The sequence below is a fragment of the Stegodyphus dumicola genome, chromosome 3 (assembly GCF_044657685.1).
Source record: "Stegodyphus dumicola isolate Sdum_Otavi_A_Nest chromosome 3, ASM4465768v1".
In the NCBI taxonomy this organism is placed as follows: Eukaryota; Metazoa; Arthropoda; class Arachnida; order Araneae; family Eresidae; genus Stegodyphus; species Stegodyphus dumicola.
In genome coordinates this window covers 197246922-197267246 of record NC_140770.1, presented here as the reverse complement: position 1 = coordinate 197267246, position 20325 = coordinate 197246922, and the positions used below count along the sequence as shown (strand labels likewise).

At 34.2% G+C, this 20325-nt stretch overlaps 1 protein-coding gene across 1 annotated transcript in view; it reads left to right on the top strand.

Annotated features, from left to right (window-relative positions):
* LOC118202401 (uncharacterized) overlaps positions 1–20325 on the top strand; it is a 108395-nt gene that overhangs the window by 2100 nt on the left and 85970 nt on the right. The window contains exons 3-4 of the mRNA XM_085813729.1: positions 15568–16900; positions 17183–17281. Coding sequence (XP_085669855.1) covers positions 15568–16900; positions 17183–17281 — 1432 coding nt within the window. The remainder of the gene's footprint in view (positions 1–15567; positions 16901–17182; positions 17282–20325) is intronic.

Below are 20325 nucleotides of genomic sequence, written 5' to 3'. Positions count from 1 at the left end.
AAGTCAAAGAAAATTGACACAATTCCAATTCTTCTTGCTCTTGTAAAATGTGCCAAACAGTGTCGATGATAAGTGGGCGATTCTGCACTTTAGCCGTTGTTTTTCTCTTAGCCATCTTCTTTGACTTTCTCTGTTGCGCTCATTTTACTTGAAGCACCATTCTATGGGACACGAAGTTCTGACAGCCAGAATGTAGCATCAGCTTTTCAGGCTAATCTTGGCATTCAAGCAGACGTTGGAGTTAGTTGATAATATTCAGCCCTTGATTACTTAATTAACTTGTTGCAATTGTTTGTGAGGTTAAATCTTTGCCAATCAAAGCTCTGTCTTTGAGTGTTTGCCATCAAAATCTGAGCTCTAATTAACACTCGAATGCTAAGTTTTCGGTGTTATCTGTTTTGTACACTCTGAGTAAAATGATAGTGTGACATTTAGTCTCGTTTGTTTGTTTTCCTAACACTGTTGTAAGTTCAGATTGGAATTCTAATATCTTTTCTGCCTCTGAGTGAAATGTGATCCTATGTTCTAGGGTAATTATAGCTCATCTGGGTGAGTACTGTCACCCCTCTTAATTTGTAAAAGTAATTTAGAATCACCCTGTGTATTCAAATAATGTATCTATTAAATTAATTTGTAATAAAAAGCAGTAATCTATTTAGGCTTAAATAAAATTTGGTAACTGGTAGTCTTTCTAATGTAACGCATGTGCTCTCTGTCGTTGGTGTTTCCAGTGTATTTGATTGATTGCTTTGCTTAATATTTTGGAGATCTGAGAGTAGGATTTTAAAATCAGGTTATAATGACTGTGGCTTTAGTGTAGAATTGGGTGCCCCTTCGATTGGCGACATTTTAAAAAAAATTTTGGCGATGAAACCTCACTTCTGGTTACCACTATAGTTTTAACTTTGTTTTAGCTTCCTGATTTTATTTAAATGAAAATAGATTGATGTGTACATGGACATATTTAAGGCAGTGCGCAATGCCTAGTTTGTGCAATTCTAGGATGTTTTTTTAAGTAAAAACAGATTGATGTGTACATAGACACAGATCTTATGCAATTCTTCGACTTCTTATTTTGGTTTTGTGTAACGGCCATTTTGAAATTGTGACTTCCTGGCGCCGATCTTGGCTTCAAAAAAGAATCGCCAATAAACAAGGGGCACCCAATTGTAAACTTTTACCTAAAAAGAAAAAATTTTGAGCCATATTGAACACCATCTTTCAAAATGCTTGCTTATAATAACCATGTTAGAAACCTGGTTAGAGAAAAAAGAAAACTGGCAAGTCAAATATAAATGTCTTAAAAATCTTAAAGCAAAATTCTTAATGTGTCCTGCCTCTGAATAATGCGAAAAATGCATTTCAAAAAGTGAACAACATAGATCAGTTTGGATTGAAACTTTCTGTATTTGTTGCTTACCATGCATCAATATGGTCGTCAACCATTGAAACAAAATTTGGTACTATTCCGTTTTGAGGACCGTAAAAAATTGCAGCGAAAATATATGCGTAAAAGCGCCAAATCTAGCAAACGCGCCCATTTAACAGCGCGCCAAATCTAGCGTACCCGCTGATTTCAGATTGCGTAAGTTTATATAGTTCTATATTTCTTAAGACGCCATTGAAATACTAGTTTAATTTTTAAGTCCTTTTTTAATATCCTATGGATTTAACAATTTGGGAATTGCCCATGATGAAAAGTCTGCAATAGAATTTTGGGCAAAGTGCAGAATCACCCACTGTTTGACGCGTTTTTAAGAATTGCACATACTCGGTATCCATGTACACATCAACCTATTTTCACTTAAAAAAAAATCCCAGAATTGCACAAAAATGGCATTGTGCATTCCCTTGACTTTATCCATGTACACATCGACCTATTTTCACTTGAAATGTCAAAGAAAATTGACAAAAATCCAATTGTTTTTAGCCTTGTAAAAAGCGGCAAACAAATAAGTGGACGATTCTGCACTTTAATGAGAATATTTTCAAAGAAAAGGCATCATTCATCATAGAGAATTACGTTTGAACAACCAACGAGATGAAATTATGCTTTAGCGATAAGTCGGTAGCGAAATAGCGATGCAGACATTCATTCAGTTATGTTTAGCAATTCTTATATAAATTATAATGATGATCTGAAATAGTTATTTACTCTTTTGCTTCCATTCAGTCATGTTTAGCCTTTTTTATATAAATTATAATAAAAAAGTATTATATAAAATTAACCTTTCATTCTAAATTAAAACATCAATCTTAGATAGTTATTTACTATTATACTTCCTTTCTTGCCGCAATTATTTTTGGCAGCTTTGGCATCAACAATAGTTTGGCGATTTTTTACGGCCCTCGAAACCAAATAGTACCCAAAATTTATAAGAAAGAACTACCATCAAATTCATTATCTGAAAATTTTCGTTTATGCAGGGCAAAATACGCACCATTTATAAAGAACGTCATTTCACCTGAATTGCTAAAAGTAACTGAAATTAATAAATGATCATTTTCTTTAATAACTAGATGAGCCTATAGATGTTTCATATTTTAAGCATCTTTGCTAATGCATAGCAATTATGATGAAAAGTAAAATTTCAACATAGTTTTTAAGATTGGTTAAGTTGTAGAAACTTAAAAATGTAAGTAACATCAGATTTCTAAATATCATCACAAATTTGACTGATATTTGCTTTTATTAGTAGTTAGAATCTGCTAAAGTTAAATAAGTTCAACAATTAGAATGGAAAATTAACTGAAAATCACTAAAAATTAAAGTAAAGCAAAAAAAAAAACTTAAAAAGTATTCGTGCAACATTAATAATTCAAGCATTAGGAAGAATCTAACAGTGTGGTTAAATTCAAATTAATTGAGAATTGATTAAAACTAGAGATTTAAACTATGAAAATTAGCAGTATGTTTTTAATAGAGTTTCATCAAAACTAATATGTATAATGCAACCATCAATCAAGTTATAGGCCGTAAATTACGGAACTAATGGCAGCTGAGTTTGTAATGACGTTAGAGGTCATGTGAACTGATGTACCATTGACATTATAAAATTTGCACGATTTCTGATGTCACTTGCAACTTTTTCATTCTTCTACTACTTTCGCTGAAAATTTTTTGGCAGCATTGATATGGGATTACAAAAGTAATCAATATAAAAAGGGGACGTGAATGAAAAAGTCTGAGATGTGTTGCTATGGCTAATCTTTGGAATATGGTAACGGGTAGTTTGGCGACATTTTGGTAAGGCGATAAAGGTTACTAGCTAGGACTTTAGCAGTGTACATGGATAAAGTCAAGAGTGTGCGCAATGCCATTTTTGTGCAATTCTGGGATGTTTTTTTAAGTGAAAATAGGTCTAGTTTAAAGTCTACGTGTACATGGATGATACCGTGTATGTGCAAGTCTTAAAAACGCGGCAAGCAGTGGGCGATTCTGCACATTCTCCCAATTTCGCACCTAATCTTCGTTATGATTAAACACTTTTGTTCCATAAAAGTTCTAGCATAAGAGTAATTCGGCTAGCAGGTGGTTGGAAAAAAATGTTGCGTAAAAAAAAGAAAAAAAAAAAAAAAAAAACATGTCTTTACTTAGTGAAAACAAAATGGCGTCCCAAAAAAAACTAGCAGGTTGCTGTAGCATTGTTGGTCGCCAAATTTTCGCCAAGAAATCGCTAAGTTACCATAATCCAAAGATTAACCAAAGAAACTACAGTAAAATTTTTGCAGGAATACAATTGCCACAAAATTGCTAAAGGAAACAATTGTTTTAAATCTACTTTTAAAGGCATAATCATGAAATTTTCAACAACACATTATAAAAAGGGAGTCTGAAATTCATTGAGTGTTTTTGGAATAAATAATTAAACAAAAAATATGAATAAAACATGTAGTACATAATAAAGAATTCTCCCTTACCCCAGAAAAAAAATTATGCCAAAATGGTTGTGCTAATCAATCAAACTAGTCAGTTCTCTCAATATAAATTCATATTTTTCATGAGAATTGAATAAGTTAAGCCTGGTATATACAGATAATATTTCAGTATTTTAGATATAAAAACTTATTAAAGTGGCATGAAACCTAAATTTTTATTTAAATAAATTCCATCTAATGCACATTGATGAATGTATGATACAGATCAAAGCATTCCTGTCATAATATATTTTTAAAAACTTCAAAATGGAAATGTGAATAAGTCCATATCTTATATTAAATTTCTAATATTGTTAACTAATAAAATGACACAAACTAAGAAAGAAAAAAAGTACAAAATTAAATTAAAGTCAAAGAAGAAATAGAAAAGCTAAACAACAAACACATTTCAAAAAGAAGTAGGTTGCCGTAGCAGGGTTTTTTGCCAAAAAATTGCCAAGTTACCATAATCCAAAGATTAACCACTACTATTAACTAAACATTCAGTAATCTCTGCAGTAATTGTAGGCAATATCGTCATTATGCAAACAAAAATTGTGAAATATTCATTTACAAGTGTTATCTTTAAACTAGATTACTGTGCAGATGAATTTGTTAATGTGAGAGACAGAATTCAGGTTTATGTCATAAGGCAACATTCAAGTATTTCTTCTCACTTTTTTTTTTAATATAGATTCCATGTACTGAAGATGAAATAGATTACCATATTAGGGGTGTATAAGACACACTTTTCTTCTTTGAAAATAGGTCTGAAAAGCGGGGTGCGTCTTATACGTCAATATGTCGTTTATGAATGGGTCAAAGCTTCATGGGATGCTGTGAAAACAGGGACAGTAGTTAAATCATTTAAGAAGCATAGCATTTGTAATACACTGGATGGTGCAAAGGACAATTTGTTGAATGAGATTCAGATGCTGATTTAGAAGAGGTTTTAAGTGTCTCTTCATTCAGCTCGGGAGATGAGTGTCTGGGTTTTGACGAAGGAGATTAAAAGGTGTTCATTCCCAGATAGATTGGGTATTCGCAGAAAGTATTACTTTGTATCTGTATTATCTTATATTTAAAATACTGTAAATTCATTATAATGATCAGTAATAAAGTTTTATCCTTCGAAAATATGTACAAAAAAGGGGGTGCAACTTTTATAGGCATGTGTGTCTTATATGCCGGCAAATATGGTACATATTACATGTATAGATGATTATATAAAAGCTAACATTATGTTGTTGAGTTAATGCTGCACTGAATGTATTTTAACCTTATGTTTGTCATAGATTTTAATCAAAACTCTATCAGTTTCGAGGGCTATTTAAAAAAAAAAAATGCAATAATTCTTCGATCATTCAACTTTTGTGACAAATGTGATACAATAGTGATTTTCGCTAAATGTGCTACATCAGTAATTTTTCTGCAACGTGCTACGGCAAAAATTCTTCCTTCAGTGTTCGAAAGTAGTGAATTTTTTTCCCATGTGCTACAGGAGCAATTTCCTTTTTTCCTTCGAAAGTACCTTAGCAGTGTGAAGTGGTGATTTTGTGTGTGCGCAATACAAAATGAACACATCATTTTTTTCTCAAATAGGGGTTTCTTTTCAAATGCATTTCGGTAAAATATTATTTGTGTGTGTAATTGCTGACCCTGTCTTATTTGTGTGTATCGTAACGTAAATTTTTTCTGTATGGTTAAAATATTTATTGTTATCATGGTAAAATATCAATAGTGTATCCTCATGCTACAATATTTGTGCCGTTAAGTGTTTATTAATTAAAGTGAAAATTATCTATCAATATGCCCGACGATATTCCAGAGCCACAAATCACACGCGTTGCGGTGAAGCCACCGCCTTTCTGGAAAAATAATCCTTCATTGTGGTTTGCTCAGATCGAAGCACAATTTTCTATCGCTCGCATTAGTGAGGATTCTACAAAATTCAACCATGTAGTTGCAGCAATTGAGTCTGATATTCTGAATTCAGTGCATGACTTAATTCTCAAACCACCTGATTGTGATAAATACTCCAAACTGAAACAGCGGCTCATTGAAATCTATTCAGAAAGTGAATCTTCAAAAATATGTACTTTACTACAAGGACTTGAACTTGGAGATCAGCGACCTTCATACTTGCTGTCACGAATGCGTGATCTGGCAGGAAGCCATTTTAGTGACGACTCGTTGAAGTCACTATGGCTTTCGCGTCTCCCTAATAACATACAAATAATTCTTGCTGCTTCCAATGAAGATCTAACCCGTTTAGCAACAATGGCTGACAAAATTAATGAACTTGTTACTCCAGCTTATGTCAGTGCTGCTAATGCTGCACCTTCCAGTTCATCCCTCGAATAATAAGTGGCTGAATTGACCAAAAAAGTATCTGAACTCTCTACAAGTCTTCATGCTTCACGGAGATACAATCGATCAACTCAGGGCCCATGTAATAAATTTCGTGGCTTAAGCAGGAGTCGATCTCATCACAATACTCGGACGCAGTACAAAGAACCCAAAAGTGGCATATGTTTTTATCATATGAAATTTGGCGCTCAAGCTCGCAAGTGTGCCCCTCCATGCACTTTTGAACAAGCGGGAAACTAAATGGGCGGTCTTCTGCTGGCCAACAGAATGTCCGCCACATTGACAGAATAGTACTGGCTGATCGTTCAACTCAGTTATGTTTTCTAGTAGATACTGGAGCTGACATATCAGTGCTCCTGAGAACTAAAACAAATGCTCACCAACTTAATAAACTTGTACTGTATGCAGCCAATGGTACCCAAATTGCAACCTACGGCACTAAACTATTGACACTTGATTTAAACTTGCGCCGGACTTTCAACTGGCATTTTATTATTGCGGATGTAACTCAAGCAATTATTGGTGACGACTTCTTGACACATTTCCACCTTCTAGTAGATGTCAAGAATAATTGCTTAATTGATGCTACAACTCAGCTGACATCACAGGGCCAAGATTCTCACATATCGAACGTACCTACCAGCATAAGTGTTGTATCGGGCAGCACACGCTTTCATCGGTTATTAGCAGAATTCCCTGACATTTTAAACCCATCCAAATCAGGGCAGCATACTCATCAGCCAGAAGTGTATCATCACATTGAAACACATGGCCCACCTGTATTTTCCAAGCCTCGTCGTCTTTCTCCAGAGATGCTAAAAGCTGCTCGCAAAGAATTTGAATTCATGCTAGCACAGGGAACCATTCGCCCATCTAAATGTCCATAGGCCAGTCCACTTCACATGGTTAAAAAGTCTAATGGTGACTGGCGGCCTTGTGGAGATTATCGTCGACTTAATGCCGTCGCAGTCCCTGACAGATATCCAGTCCCACATATCCAAGACTGTACCCATCTTTTTCATAGAACAAATGTATTTTCTACCCTCGATCTTGCCAGAGCATATCATCAGATCCCAGTGCATGCTGAAGATGTGCCCAAGACCGCAGTGACTACACCATTTTGTCTCTTTGAGTACTTATATATGCCATTTGGCCTTCTCAATGCTGGCCAAACATTTCAGCGTTTCATACACCAAGTACTGTCTAGCCTCGATTTCTGCATCCCATATTTTGATGATATCCTGGTTGCATCTACAGATGCGGAAGAACATTTTCAACATCTGCGTCAGATTTTCACTCGCCTTAAAGATCATGGATTAAAACTAAATCCATCCAAATGTGTAATTGGTCAATCCTCAGTTTCCTTTCTTGGATGTCTTATGACCCAGAATGGAGTCAAAGCAATTAACGACCTACCTCAGCCCAAAACCATCTCTGAACTGAAGCGTTTTCTAGCAATGTTAAATTTCTACCAACGCTTTCTGCCAAATGCCGCAAAAACACAAGCCTGCCTACATGAGTTTCTGAAGAATAGCAAAAAAAAAAAAAAAAACTATCAACGAGCTGTCCCTTGGACTGAATCTGCATCTGCTGCATTCGTGCAATGCAAACACGATCTGGCAAATGCAGCCACACTTTCTTATCACTCACCTAGTGATCAGCTCTCTATAATGGTAGATGCATCTGACACGGCCATAGGAGCAGTGCTTCAAGCCCATACCACTAGAGGACTTTCCCCAACGGCATTCTTATCCAGAAAACTTACTACTGCAGAAAGGAAATACAGCACATATGACAGGGAGCTACTTGCTGTGTAATGTACTGTGCTGTTAAATACTTCCGGCACATCTTGGAAGGACACGACTTCATCATTTTCACCGATTATCGACCATTAACCTTCGCTTTTAGGAAAAACTCTGACTCATGTTCTCCTTGTCAGCTTCGACATCTGGATTTCATCGCCCAGTTTAGTACAGATATCAGATATGTCTCTGGTACTGATAATTGTGTTGCTGATGCCTTGTCTCGGGTAAACAATATCAACCTCACTACCCCAGATTTCTCTGAAATTGCAAAAGCTCAATTGCATGATGAGGAACTCAAGAACCTAATCTCAAATCCACAAACCTCCCTTCAGTTACAACCGCTGCACATTGATCCAACACTTAAAATTTACTGTGACATAGAGAACAATAGAATACGTCCCTATATTCCTGTCAATTTTAGACGTGAAGTGTTTAATGCCTTGCACAATTTGGCACATCCTGGAATCTGTGCCACCAAAAAGCTCATCGCAGACAGATTTGTCTGGCCAGCAATGAATCAAGACATCACAGAATGGACTCGTTCATGTATTAGATGTCAACGGTGTAAAGTATCCCGTCACACTCACAGCCCCATTCAACAATTTAACCTTCCAGCAAGACGCTTTGATCATGTGCACTTAGACTTAATTGGCCCATTGCCTCCTTCAAATGAAATGGGATGGTGGAACGCTTTCACCGATCTCTCAAACAAGGTCTGAAGTGCCACAGTAGCACACACTGGACAGAAGCCTTACGCCTAGTCTTGCTTGGTCTTCGCACAGCATTCAAAGAAGCCATTGGTAGCACTTGTGCTGAAATGTTATATGGTGCAACCCTCTGTCTGCCAAGTGAATTCTTTCACCCAGAATCTACTCCAGTTCTCGATCCTCCAACATTCCTTCAACGTTTACGTGAGACCATGAGCAATATCTCGCCAACCCCAGCATCTTCGCATAACCAGCCAAGCTATTTTGTACATCCTGCGTTTGAGACATCTTCGCACGTATTCGTGCGCAATGATGCAATTAAGCCACCTTTAACACCTTCATATGATGGTCCATTCAAAGTTGTCAAACGAACACTGAAACATTTCACCATCATCTGGAATGGCAAACAATCAGTGATTGGAATCGATTGTCTCAAACCAGCATTTCTAATGCAAGATCCAACAACTTCCTCATCAACATCACTCCCGGAAGAAAGCTTACATCCCGTTAAAGAGCAACCTAAAACTACCAGATCTGGAAGAAAGGTTAAATTTAACCCAAAGTACTTATAACGTACCGATGGTACTTGGGGGGGAGTACTGTGGCGTTCTGACAGATACTTCAACTTCTATTCATGAGATGGGGCCACGTGTAAAATCCAGTTCTTAATCGGAGCAGCAAAGCGACGTCATTACTCACTCAGACTTCTCATGAGACAACTGTACGCGACGGTAGCATGAACTGTGTTCCGAGCTCAGCGTTGATCTCTGCATTGTAATTTAGTACTTAATATATTCTTTTGTTATAGGAGATTGTCTACTCTTATTTTCTTTATTTATATCATGCATTAAGCACACGACCACCAAAAGTATATATATATATATATATATATATATATATAAAAGAACTGCTAGCTGAGTTTTTGAATTTGTTGCCAAGCAGGCGCGTGAAAATAAGTAATAACGTCAAACTGACGTAGAGTGAATTGATTATACTGCGGAATTGGCAAAGTCTAAGTTCTCGTCATCCAGGCGTGTGGTAGATAGTAACGTCATCCCGACGTATTACAGATTGCATATACTAAAAGTTGTATTGCCAAACTGGCAAAAATTGTTTTTATCGCCAACCAGGCATGGAGATAGATAGTAAAATCGTCAAACTGACGTTGGTAAAATTCCATTGTATTGCCTAACTGGCACAGGTGTTTATATAGTTATAGCTAACGAGGCTTGTGAATAGTGAGTTAAAAACGTCAACCCGACGTAGTATTAAATTATTTTGTGCCAACCTGGCAAAGTTGTTTAAATAATTCTCTCCAATTGGTTAGTGTGAATTTCGTATTCGAGAAATTAAATCTCGCCAGAAATTGTATATTTTTAATACAAGTACGAGCTGTTAGATTGAATTTCAAAAGGAAGCCTATTAAAAGTAACTTGTGTCAACATTTCATTCTTAGCTAGGAGAAAAAACAGGATTTAAAAGTACTAGCAGAAGAGTTAGGTTTAACCGTGAAACCTGAATTTAAGATTGCTCAGTTGCATAAACTGATTACTGAAAGTAACGATCATGATGAGAAGTTTACTCGAGAACTACTGGCTGCAATTAGAGAAGAAAGAGAACGAAAAGAAGAATGCGAAAGAGAAAAGGAACGAGAAAGAGAAGAGAAGAGAAAAGGAACGCGAAAGGGAAAAAAGAGAAAAAGAACGTGAAAGAGAAAGAAGAGAAAAGGAACGCAAAAGAGAAGAAAGAGAAAGGGAACGCGAAAGAAAAGAAGAGCTTGAAAGAGAAGAGCGAATTAGAGCCTTTGAGCTACAGAAACTTCAGCTGGAAGCAATGGCTGCCACAGCACAGCTGGCAGAAACTACGCAGTTACCTGAGTAGTATGTTTTCATTTCAGCACAAGTGCTACCAATGTCTTCTTTGAATGCTGTGCGAAGACCAAGCAAGACTAGGCGTAAGGCTTCTGTCCAGTGTGTGCTACCTGAGCAGCCTTTAAAAATCAGAATTCACGATGTCATGCCACGTTTCAACCCTAAAGAAGATGAAATAAGTTTATTCCTGGTGTTATTTGAGCGTCAAGCTAAAATAATGAATATACCTGCTGAAAATCAAGTGACTCAACTTATTTCATTACTGCCTCCTGACACTGTTCAGCTTATTGCTAGAGAACCAGAAGAGGAAGTGAAAAAGTATGAATATGTAAAAACTTTACTGTTACAACGATTTAAATTGACTGCCAAAAAATTTCGACAACTATTTAATAAACACCAAAAATCTACTGAAAGTACTTGGTATGATTTCTACTATGAATTAAAAAATTATTTAGAAGGATGGCTTAACGAATTAAACATTAAAACTTTTGAACAGCTAAAAGATCTCATGCTGGTTGATCAAATAAAAAAGCGTACTTCTCCTGATTTCAAAGAACATTTTATGGATCAATGGACAACCATCATTTTACCTACTGAAATGGTTAAGAAAATTGAAGATTTTGAAGATGTGAGAAAAACAATAAAACCTAAATTTTCTACCAATCAGACTGAGAAATTTATCAAAAGATCATTTAAACCACGTTATGATAATTTTGTGAAAAAAATAGAGCATCCGCCTCATTTTAAGCATGCTGATAGATGGGATGATTCAAAATACAAGAAAGATCATCAGCAAAGGAATCAGTTCCAAAACAAAAACCAAGAAAATTTATATGACAAAAGATATCGACCACGTTGTTTCGAGTGTGGATCATATGAACATTTTAAGCCTCAGTGTCCTCGCTTAAAACCAAATGAAAAGGTAAATTGCGTATCTTCAAATGATGATTTGTTAGAGACATATACAATTAACTGTTTGGTGAATGGGTATGAAATGCCTATTCTTCGAGACACAGGAGCCACTGTTGATGTTATTTCTCGGAAATACATAGATAACGCAAAAATGACTGGAGAAACATGTCTGGGTACAATATCTTTTAAATGACCATTTAGTGTGTCTACCGTTAGGGGAAGTTGAAATTAATTGCGAACTTGGTAATATAAAGACAAAGGCAGCTGTTGTTACAAATGATCCCGGAAGATATGTATTGGGTAACAAAACTGCACAATTGTTCAAAAATAAATCATTCTTAAATTTAGAAAAAATAAATGCGGTTTTGACACGATCTCAAGTAAAAGGATCTCCTGAAGATGATCGAAGCAGAGAAATTGAAATGGAGAAACTAGAAGAATTGACGTTTATTGACACTGACGAAGATATTTTACCGCAAGCTGATGAGGAAGACAAGGAAATTAAGAAAGTGATTAATGTTAATTCAAAGGAATTAATTGAATCTCAGCATCAAAGCAGAGATCTAATGTCATTGCTTAACGAAGCTAAAAATGAAAATTCCAGCAAGACAAATGATTTCAAAGTAAAAGAAAACGGATTGTTGGTGAAAAGGAAAATAAATGAAAGGGAATTAATTGTTATTCCTGAAAAATATAGGGATCAAATAAAGTCATTATGTCATGATAGCACATCTGGACATTTAGGTGTCGTGAAAACTAAAGATAGATTAACAAGATACTTTTACTGGCCTAATTGCTATAAAGAAATAGAAGAGTATGTTAAAACTTGCGATCCATGTCAAAGAGTGGAAAAATCTAATGATAAAGCCAAAGCACCTTTGACTTTGGTACCAATTATTGCAGAAGTATTTTCAAAAATTAACTTTGACGCATGCGGTCCTTTACCAATAACACCGAATGGCAATAGATATTTAATTACAGCTATTTGTTTAGCTTCAAAATATCCGGATGCTGTACCTGTTCCTAATATTGGCACAACGTCAGTAGTTGAAGCCATGTTACAAATATAGTAGAATGGGTTTCCCGAAAGAAACACAAACTGATCAAGGTACCTCCTTTCTGAGCAATCTAGCCATAGAATTTGTAGAAAAATTTGTAATAAAAGTAACTAGAAGCTCAGTACACCATCCGCAGAGCAACCCTGTTGAAAGATTTCACCGAACAATCAAACGAATTTAAAAAGTTTTATGTATTGAAGCAGCCCCTGAGTGGGAGAAGCAAGTTCCCACAGCTCTATTTGCTTTAAGAACACAAACGCACGAGAGTACGGGATTTACACCTGCAGAATTAGTATATGGTCGAAATCTTAGAACACCTGTAACATTATTATATGAACAATGGATGAATCCTAAAGACGAAGGAAATAATGTTGTTGAATACGTTTTTCAATTGATAAATCAGTTAAAAAGATGCAAAGAGCTGGCTACAGATAAAATGATGGAAATGCAAACCAAAAGAAAGGTGTGGTACGATCGTAAAGCTATAAAAAGAGAATTCTCTGAAGGGGATTTAGTATTAGTTGTATCAACGAATAAACCAAACAGACTAGCAGTTGAATGGAAAGGTCTTGGGAAGGTTGAGAAGAAATTATCCGAAACTAATTATGTTGTGAGTTTCGAAGAAAAAAATGGCTTAACCAAGTCTACCATGTTAACATGCTAAAACCCTATCATAGACGAGCAGAATCGGTTAACCTTATGATTACAGAAGATCAATCTGAAATTGATGATATGGAGGAAAATTTCCCAACAATTGACTCTGAACCAACATTGTTCGATTTTGAGGACATCAAAGAAAACAGCTCCTTAAGTGATAAGCTAAATGAACAGATTCAACAGATTGAATGAACAGAACAACAGATTCAAGAATTGCATGATATGCTGCTGAAGTTTTCAAAAATCTTTTCTAATAAACCTGGAAAAACTCATTTAATAACGCATGATATTCAATTGACAGAAAACACCCCAATCCACTGTAAACCATACAGAATGTCTCCTAGACAAACTGATATATTAAAAACAGAAATTGATAAAATGCTTCAGCATAAAATAATTGAAATAGGAGATTCAGATTACACTTCTCCTATGATTTTAGTAGAAGTAGCAGGGAGGGATCCAAGACCTTGTATCGACTATAGAAAATTGAATAAATTGACTAAAACACAATTCTTCCCCTTGCCTAACATCGAACAACGAGTAGAAACGGTAGCAGGCGCAAAATTTATAACTCTTTTGGATTTAACAAAGGGATACTGGCAAATACCTTTAACACCTAATGCTCAAAGATTAGCCACTTTTGCTACAAGTTTTGGCACATTTAGACCTTAACGGATGCCTTTTGGACTTAAAAATGCACCATTTTCATTTAGTAAAACGATGGCCGAAATCCTTCACGGTTGTGAAAACTTTGCTGTTCCATATTTAGATGACGTGGCAATCTTTTCAAACACCTGGGAAGAACATTAAGTCACCTGAAAGCCGTTTTGTCCAAAATAAAGGACGTCGGTTTAACTATTAAACCAATAAAATGTAAATTTGCTCAAGATAGAGTAAAATATCTAGGACATATTGTAGGTCATGGTATAAGAATGCCAAGTGAAGTGAAAGTAAAAGCTATTCTTGATTTTCCAGTGCCATCCACAAAAAGTCAGGTCAGAGCATTTTTAGAATTAGCGGGATATTATAATCATTACATTACCATGTTCTCATCTATTGCAGCACCTTTAACAGAAACTTTGAAAGGAAACTTAAAGAAATTGAAAATAAATGGGACAGAAGCATTTGAAGAGCTAAAGGAGAAACTGTCTCAAAGGCCTATACTACATGCACCTGATTTCAATAAGGAGTTTATTTTGCAAACTGATGCGTCAAACTCTGGTATGGGTGTCATTTTAGCTCAAAAAGATGAACGAGACAATGAACATCCAGTATTATACCTCAGTAAGAAGTTTACAGAAACTGAAAAAAAGTACTGTACCACAGAAAAGGAATGCGCCGCCATAATATTTGCTGTAAAGAAACTTCAATGTTATTTAGATGGGCATACTAAATTCCTCATCATGACCGATCATAATCCCTTAGTTTGGCTCAAAAATAATGTGAGTCTAAATCTACAACTTATGAGATGGGGCACTGGTACTACAACCCTACAATTACACGATCGTTCATCGAAGTGGTAAAAACCATAAAAATGTAGACGCATTAAGTCGTACTCCCTGGCCTGATTAAATAATTTGTTTCTCTATGTAGATAAAAAAAGTATTTTGTTCCTTCCTCTCTTCCTCAGTGTATCTTATTATGTTATATCTTGTATTTCAATTCTGTATTTTGCTGATATTGTTGTTTTGAAAAGAAAAAAAAAAAAAAAACCGTAAACTTTAATTTATAAAAATATAAATTAAAGTATATCTGGAGGGGGGAGAGGTTGTAATATCTTGTTATTTAATAAATAAGTATAATTATTGTTGAAGTGGCAACAACATATTTGTATCAAACTGTTACTCAGCAACGAGAGATATTGTTAAAAAAAGATTAGTATTCTGAAGATTTTACAGCTAGGAGTAGGATGACAGTTTTGCCACTTAAGAATTGTATAACATTTGTCTATCACCGAGAACTAGAAATAAAATTTATGTTCTACTAAGAAGATTGTCTGTTTTGTAAATTACTGCAAAATACATTACAGTCTTCTCTAGAGATCAACACTTGTCTGCTGTGCATAAGCATATTTGGAATTTGTTCCTAAATGTCATAAAATCTTTTGGTTTCCAGCTGATAATCAAATACAATTTAAATTTTTAAGGTTACATTTTTGTTATGAGGATATCTGTCTTTTTTGAAAATTTTAAATCATTTGTGTAATATTTAATTATAATTTGCATGATTAAAATTCCTTTCGATCACTTTTTTTTTTTTTTTTTTCTAGAAAACGAAAAACACTTCTGTAAAAAGTAAAATTCAAAAAAGCATACTATTAAAGTCCAGTCAATCTTCAAAATGTGAATCAAACTTTCAAAATTTGGTTACAGAAGCTAGCAAAGAAAATATCAATTTTTTAAACTGGGGATCTGAGAATCTTGGACCTGATCAGTCATCGATATTTAAATTTGTTTCTACACCAAAAACAAGAGAGAAGTTTTTGTTGAAAGATAATGATGAATTACCGTCATCACCCATCCGAAGACAGACTTATACAATAAATCAAATGCTGTCAACTGGTGGCCGAGAATCAGCAATAATACCTGTTCCTGTACATGACTCTGGGACTCGCAAATCAATGACTGGAAATGTTTTGCAAGAGAGAACTGTTTCTCAGAATGCAAAACCTAAAAATATATTATGTCATAAAGTATCAAATGTAGCTGCTCAAAATATGTCAGGTAGTTGGCAGTGTGATTTTATAACTAAAAAATATGAAACTTCAATTAATAATCTTCAATCAATAAAGAATTCATTTTCAGAAAATGTGAAGGAAAAGCATGTTGATTTAACAGAAACAAAATGTAATCTTAAGCAAAGTTCTGTGAATAAATCTGCCAAAAATTCTTCAGAATGTTCAACAACACCAAATATTAAAAATGTGCCAAAGAAAGTATATTTTTTAAACGTTTCACCACAATTAAACAATAGCATCAAGATGAATATTGCACCAAATTCTGCAATTCTTGTTAGAAATGCACCGAAATTTCCATTTAAAAGTGCTTATGAGAAAGAAAATAAGCGAGAGACATTTATTAAAAATGACAGAGTGTTGAAAGGACATAATGATAGAGTTTCTCAGAAAGAAATTCAAGCATGTAATTCGGAGTCTTTAAATGATAATGATGATAAAAAAAGTGAAAATTTTTTAAAGTCTAGAAATATTGTTCAGATGATCAATCAAGAGACAAATAAAATAGAAATTGAGAAATTTGCAACAAATCCTGAAAGAACAAATTTTCAAAGTAAATCTGAATTTGTAAATGAATCTTTTATATCTATATTTGAAAGTACATTGTCCGATTCAAAAAATGTACCAGTTTTACTTCCTTCAGAAATGCCATCTTCATTTTCTGCTTTTGATAGCACAGTGCAAAATTCAGGAACTTGTTATACCTTTGATGCTACTGGGACAGAATCAGTGCCTGAAATATCTTATAATGCTAGCCATTTTAAGGATGACCTGAAACGTACCATTATTTCTCAAAAAAAAAACTTCAAATCACAGTTTAAATCTAAACCAACTAATTCACAAGCATTGAAAAGAGAAAACTCTAAAGGTAAGTGCTTGACACTTATTTTCTGTCTTCTCATTTAGTTTTCTGGTTATTTTTTATTTTATTTAGTACTTCCTTATTAAAGCGACCCCAAGATTGAATCACTATTCAACTGAGATATCTTGTCACATGTTACATCTCAGTTGATTAGTGATTAAATTTTGGAGGCCGCTATAATAACGAAGTACCTTTTATTTCAATATTTCTGGTTTACTGGTGATATATTTGCTAATAAACTTATTTTTAAAGAAATTCTCTGAAATTGTTGCAATTTTTTATTTTTAGTTTCCTTCAAGAATAAAAGTCTGCCTCATTTAAAACTTCTAGCAAAGCATTCAACATTTGCCCCGAAGCGTCTGAATTTAACTAAGCCTGTTGTGAAAAGTAAATCCTGTATCAATTTATGAAATGCTTTTTTTCAATGGACATAAAATTATTTGTCATTTTCTGATTAGCGAATTTATTATTTCTTGTAACTTATTAACTTTGCTTTCAATTTTTAACCGTTCACTTATTGTAACACTGTTTTTAATAATGTAAATATATTTCCTATATGAATTCAGAAATGTGACCAATATACATTATACATTACCTAATTTGGATTTACTAAACTAAACTCACGAAGCAGAAAATTTAATTTTTAGCTTCTTTGGCAATAAAACATTATACCGTCAAAAGTCTTTAATCCGGATTCGTCGGGACTTCTCCGATTCCGGGTTATTGGTTTTTCCGGATTATAGATCATCAATTTAAACCTGGTAAGATGGCATGCAGAAATTATAAAATTAAACATATGAAACCGTAATTTATGAAATCGAGCAATTATGATCTAAAGGGTATCAAAATTTACAAAAAAAAAAAAAAAAAGCTTAATATCGATTTGTTTACTTTATTAAACATTTCTTTCAAAGCGCGCATGCGTAAAGCATACATTACGCATAGTCGAAATTAGAAAATTGCAACCAGAAAACTATTTTACGTGTATTTGTGATATTTATAATGACAAGGAAATTGATTTAAATCATATCTGAGTACATCGAGATGAAACACTACATTTAGTAATTAATTATAAGCCGAATAAAATAAAAACATCTGCCCTGAAGATAGTGCTGACAGATCAACTTCGAGTTCATTGCACGACGTCCTCCCCCCTACGCAGAGCAGCGTGAAATTGATAAACAGATTTCTGAATGGTTAGAGAAACAAATCACCTCTCTGTCACTTTCTTCATGCCTTTATCCATTTTTTGCAGCAATTCCACTTTTTGTTTAATAGACATCGAAACATGCTTTCACTTTGTAGATCCTTTGGCAGCTCCAGAATTAGAAACTCTTTTTGACATAATTGAAAGTTCAAGCTTACTTTTTATAAAATTGCTCTAACAGTCTGCAAAAAATAATAAGCCAGGTCCAGTTAGAAGATTAAGGAACAATGCAATCTGCAACATTAACTGAAATAGATAATACGCGCATGCGTAAACGTATTATACCCATGCGTAAATGCATATGCGCATGCGCAGGAAGTTTGTAGCTTTGAGGTCCAGATTATGGACGTCCGGATTAAAGACTTTTGACTGTACTGGAATTAATTAGTGGTTTTATATGTGCTGAAAGTAAAATAAAAATCACAAGTATAGTCTAATGAATTAATAGGTAATATTTTAGTTAAAGCATTATGAATATGATAAATCTGCATCAAATCTTTATGTATACAAAGAAATAGTTAGTTTTCAATTAAAATGTACTTTGGGCCACATTGAGACTGGCTGAATTGAAATGTGAAATGTAATAGAAATGATAATTTAACAACAGCTTCTGTATGGCTAGCAAAGTAAAAAGATTCTTGGTTATGTTAATATTTTGTCGTAATTAAACGAAGCTACGATAAGTAGGAAAAACTTCAAAAATGCCCATGCAAGATTCAACACCGAGTTGAAATGCTAGTTTTCATACCCATCCAGTGACAGCTGGAGCCTCACTTCCCCCTCTTCACATGGTACCCCTCTTCCTCGGACTTCTGAGTTTCTGGTGTTATTCAAGTGCGCATCAGGTGTCAGAACTGATAATTAAGTGTGCAGTAATTACTTTAATTACACAGTAATTTAAATTCCTTGTTATTAAAGTTTTAATTCCAATATGAAAATTTGATTTGGAATTTATATACAGGTATATATAATTATTACTTTCCTAATTAGGATTATCTCCTAGGAAAAGAAGTGAAAAATTGTTGCTAACTGAAACTAAGCAATGTTAAATCTTGCGAAGATAGATAAAATACTAAAAACTAGTTTAAAAGCTTAGAAGAAATTTGTGTGAGAAAACATTACACAGTCATCAAGAACGCACTTTTTAAAATGAAATAAAAAAATAGTACATACATAAAATAAAAATAAAGAAGGTACATTACAAAGAAATAAGAAAATTATTGCTAATTTCCAAGAAGAGAGCTGACTTTGTAGCAAATCCATTATGCAAATAGAATATTTGGTACTTCTGATTATCCACATTCTCACTGAAAAGACATGAGAAAGTATTCTTGAGACAAAGCAGTATGTTGCCGAAATAATTATGTAGCGACTTGATGTCATTAAACAATATTTATTTAGCAACCTGTTCACAGTGCCAGATTACATGGATTCTATGTTTGTGCAATTCTTTGATGTTTTTTTTACGTGAGAAGTTTGAAGATATTTTTTAGGTGATAAGTTCAGATTTTCTGTCTCGTATCACAATTTTTCCAGTAAAACCAATTCCATCTCCTTATATTAGTGGCACAGAAAATGACATTCTGTGCAAGTACTGCTTGAAAAAATATACCCGTGTTTTTAATTAATCAAAAATAAATTAAGTAATATGGGTTTTGAAGGACTAACAAAATTAGTCTCATACTGTAGATACTTTGTGAAATAGGGAAGGATGAACTTGAATGGTAAATGAGACTTAAATGCTACGCAATCTTCAGTTCAATTATACTCTTTTGCAAAAAAATCAAATTTTTGGGGGGGTGGTAGTGCGCAGTGAATTGGAAGTTGATCTGTCAGCACTATCCTTATGTTCAGGGAGATGTTTTTATTTTATTTGGCTTATAATTCCTTACTAAATGTAGTATTTCATCTCGATGTACTCCGTCTTTGATATGATTTAAATCAAGTTCCTCGTCATTATAATTCGCTTCCTATAGTGAAGAAAGTGACACAGAGGTTATTGAAAACGAAAAAATTTCTATTGACAAATTAGTGGGTATTCTCGACACAGCAGTTATAGGACTTAAACAGCGGAACTTTGTAACTAACTTTGTAAACAAGAAATTATGTCTGTTTAATAGAATTAAAGAGAAAGTATTATCACATGAAACGAAGCAACTTAAACAACTTACACTGAAAGAAATGTTTAATAAAGTAAGAAAATAAATATTAAGCTTTTTTGTAA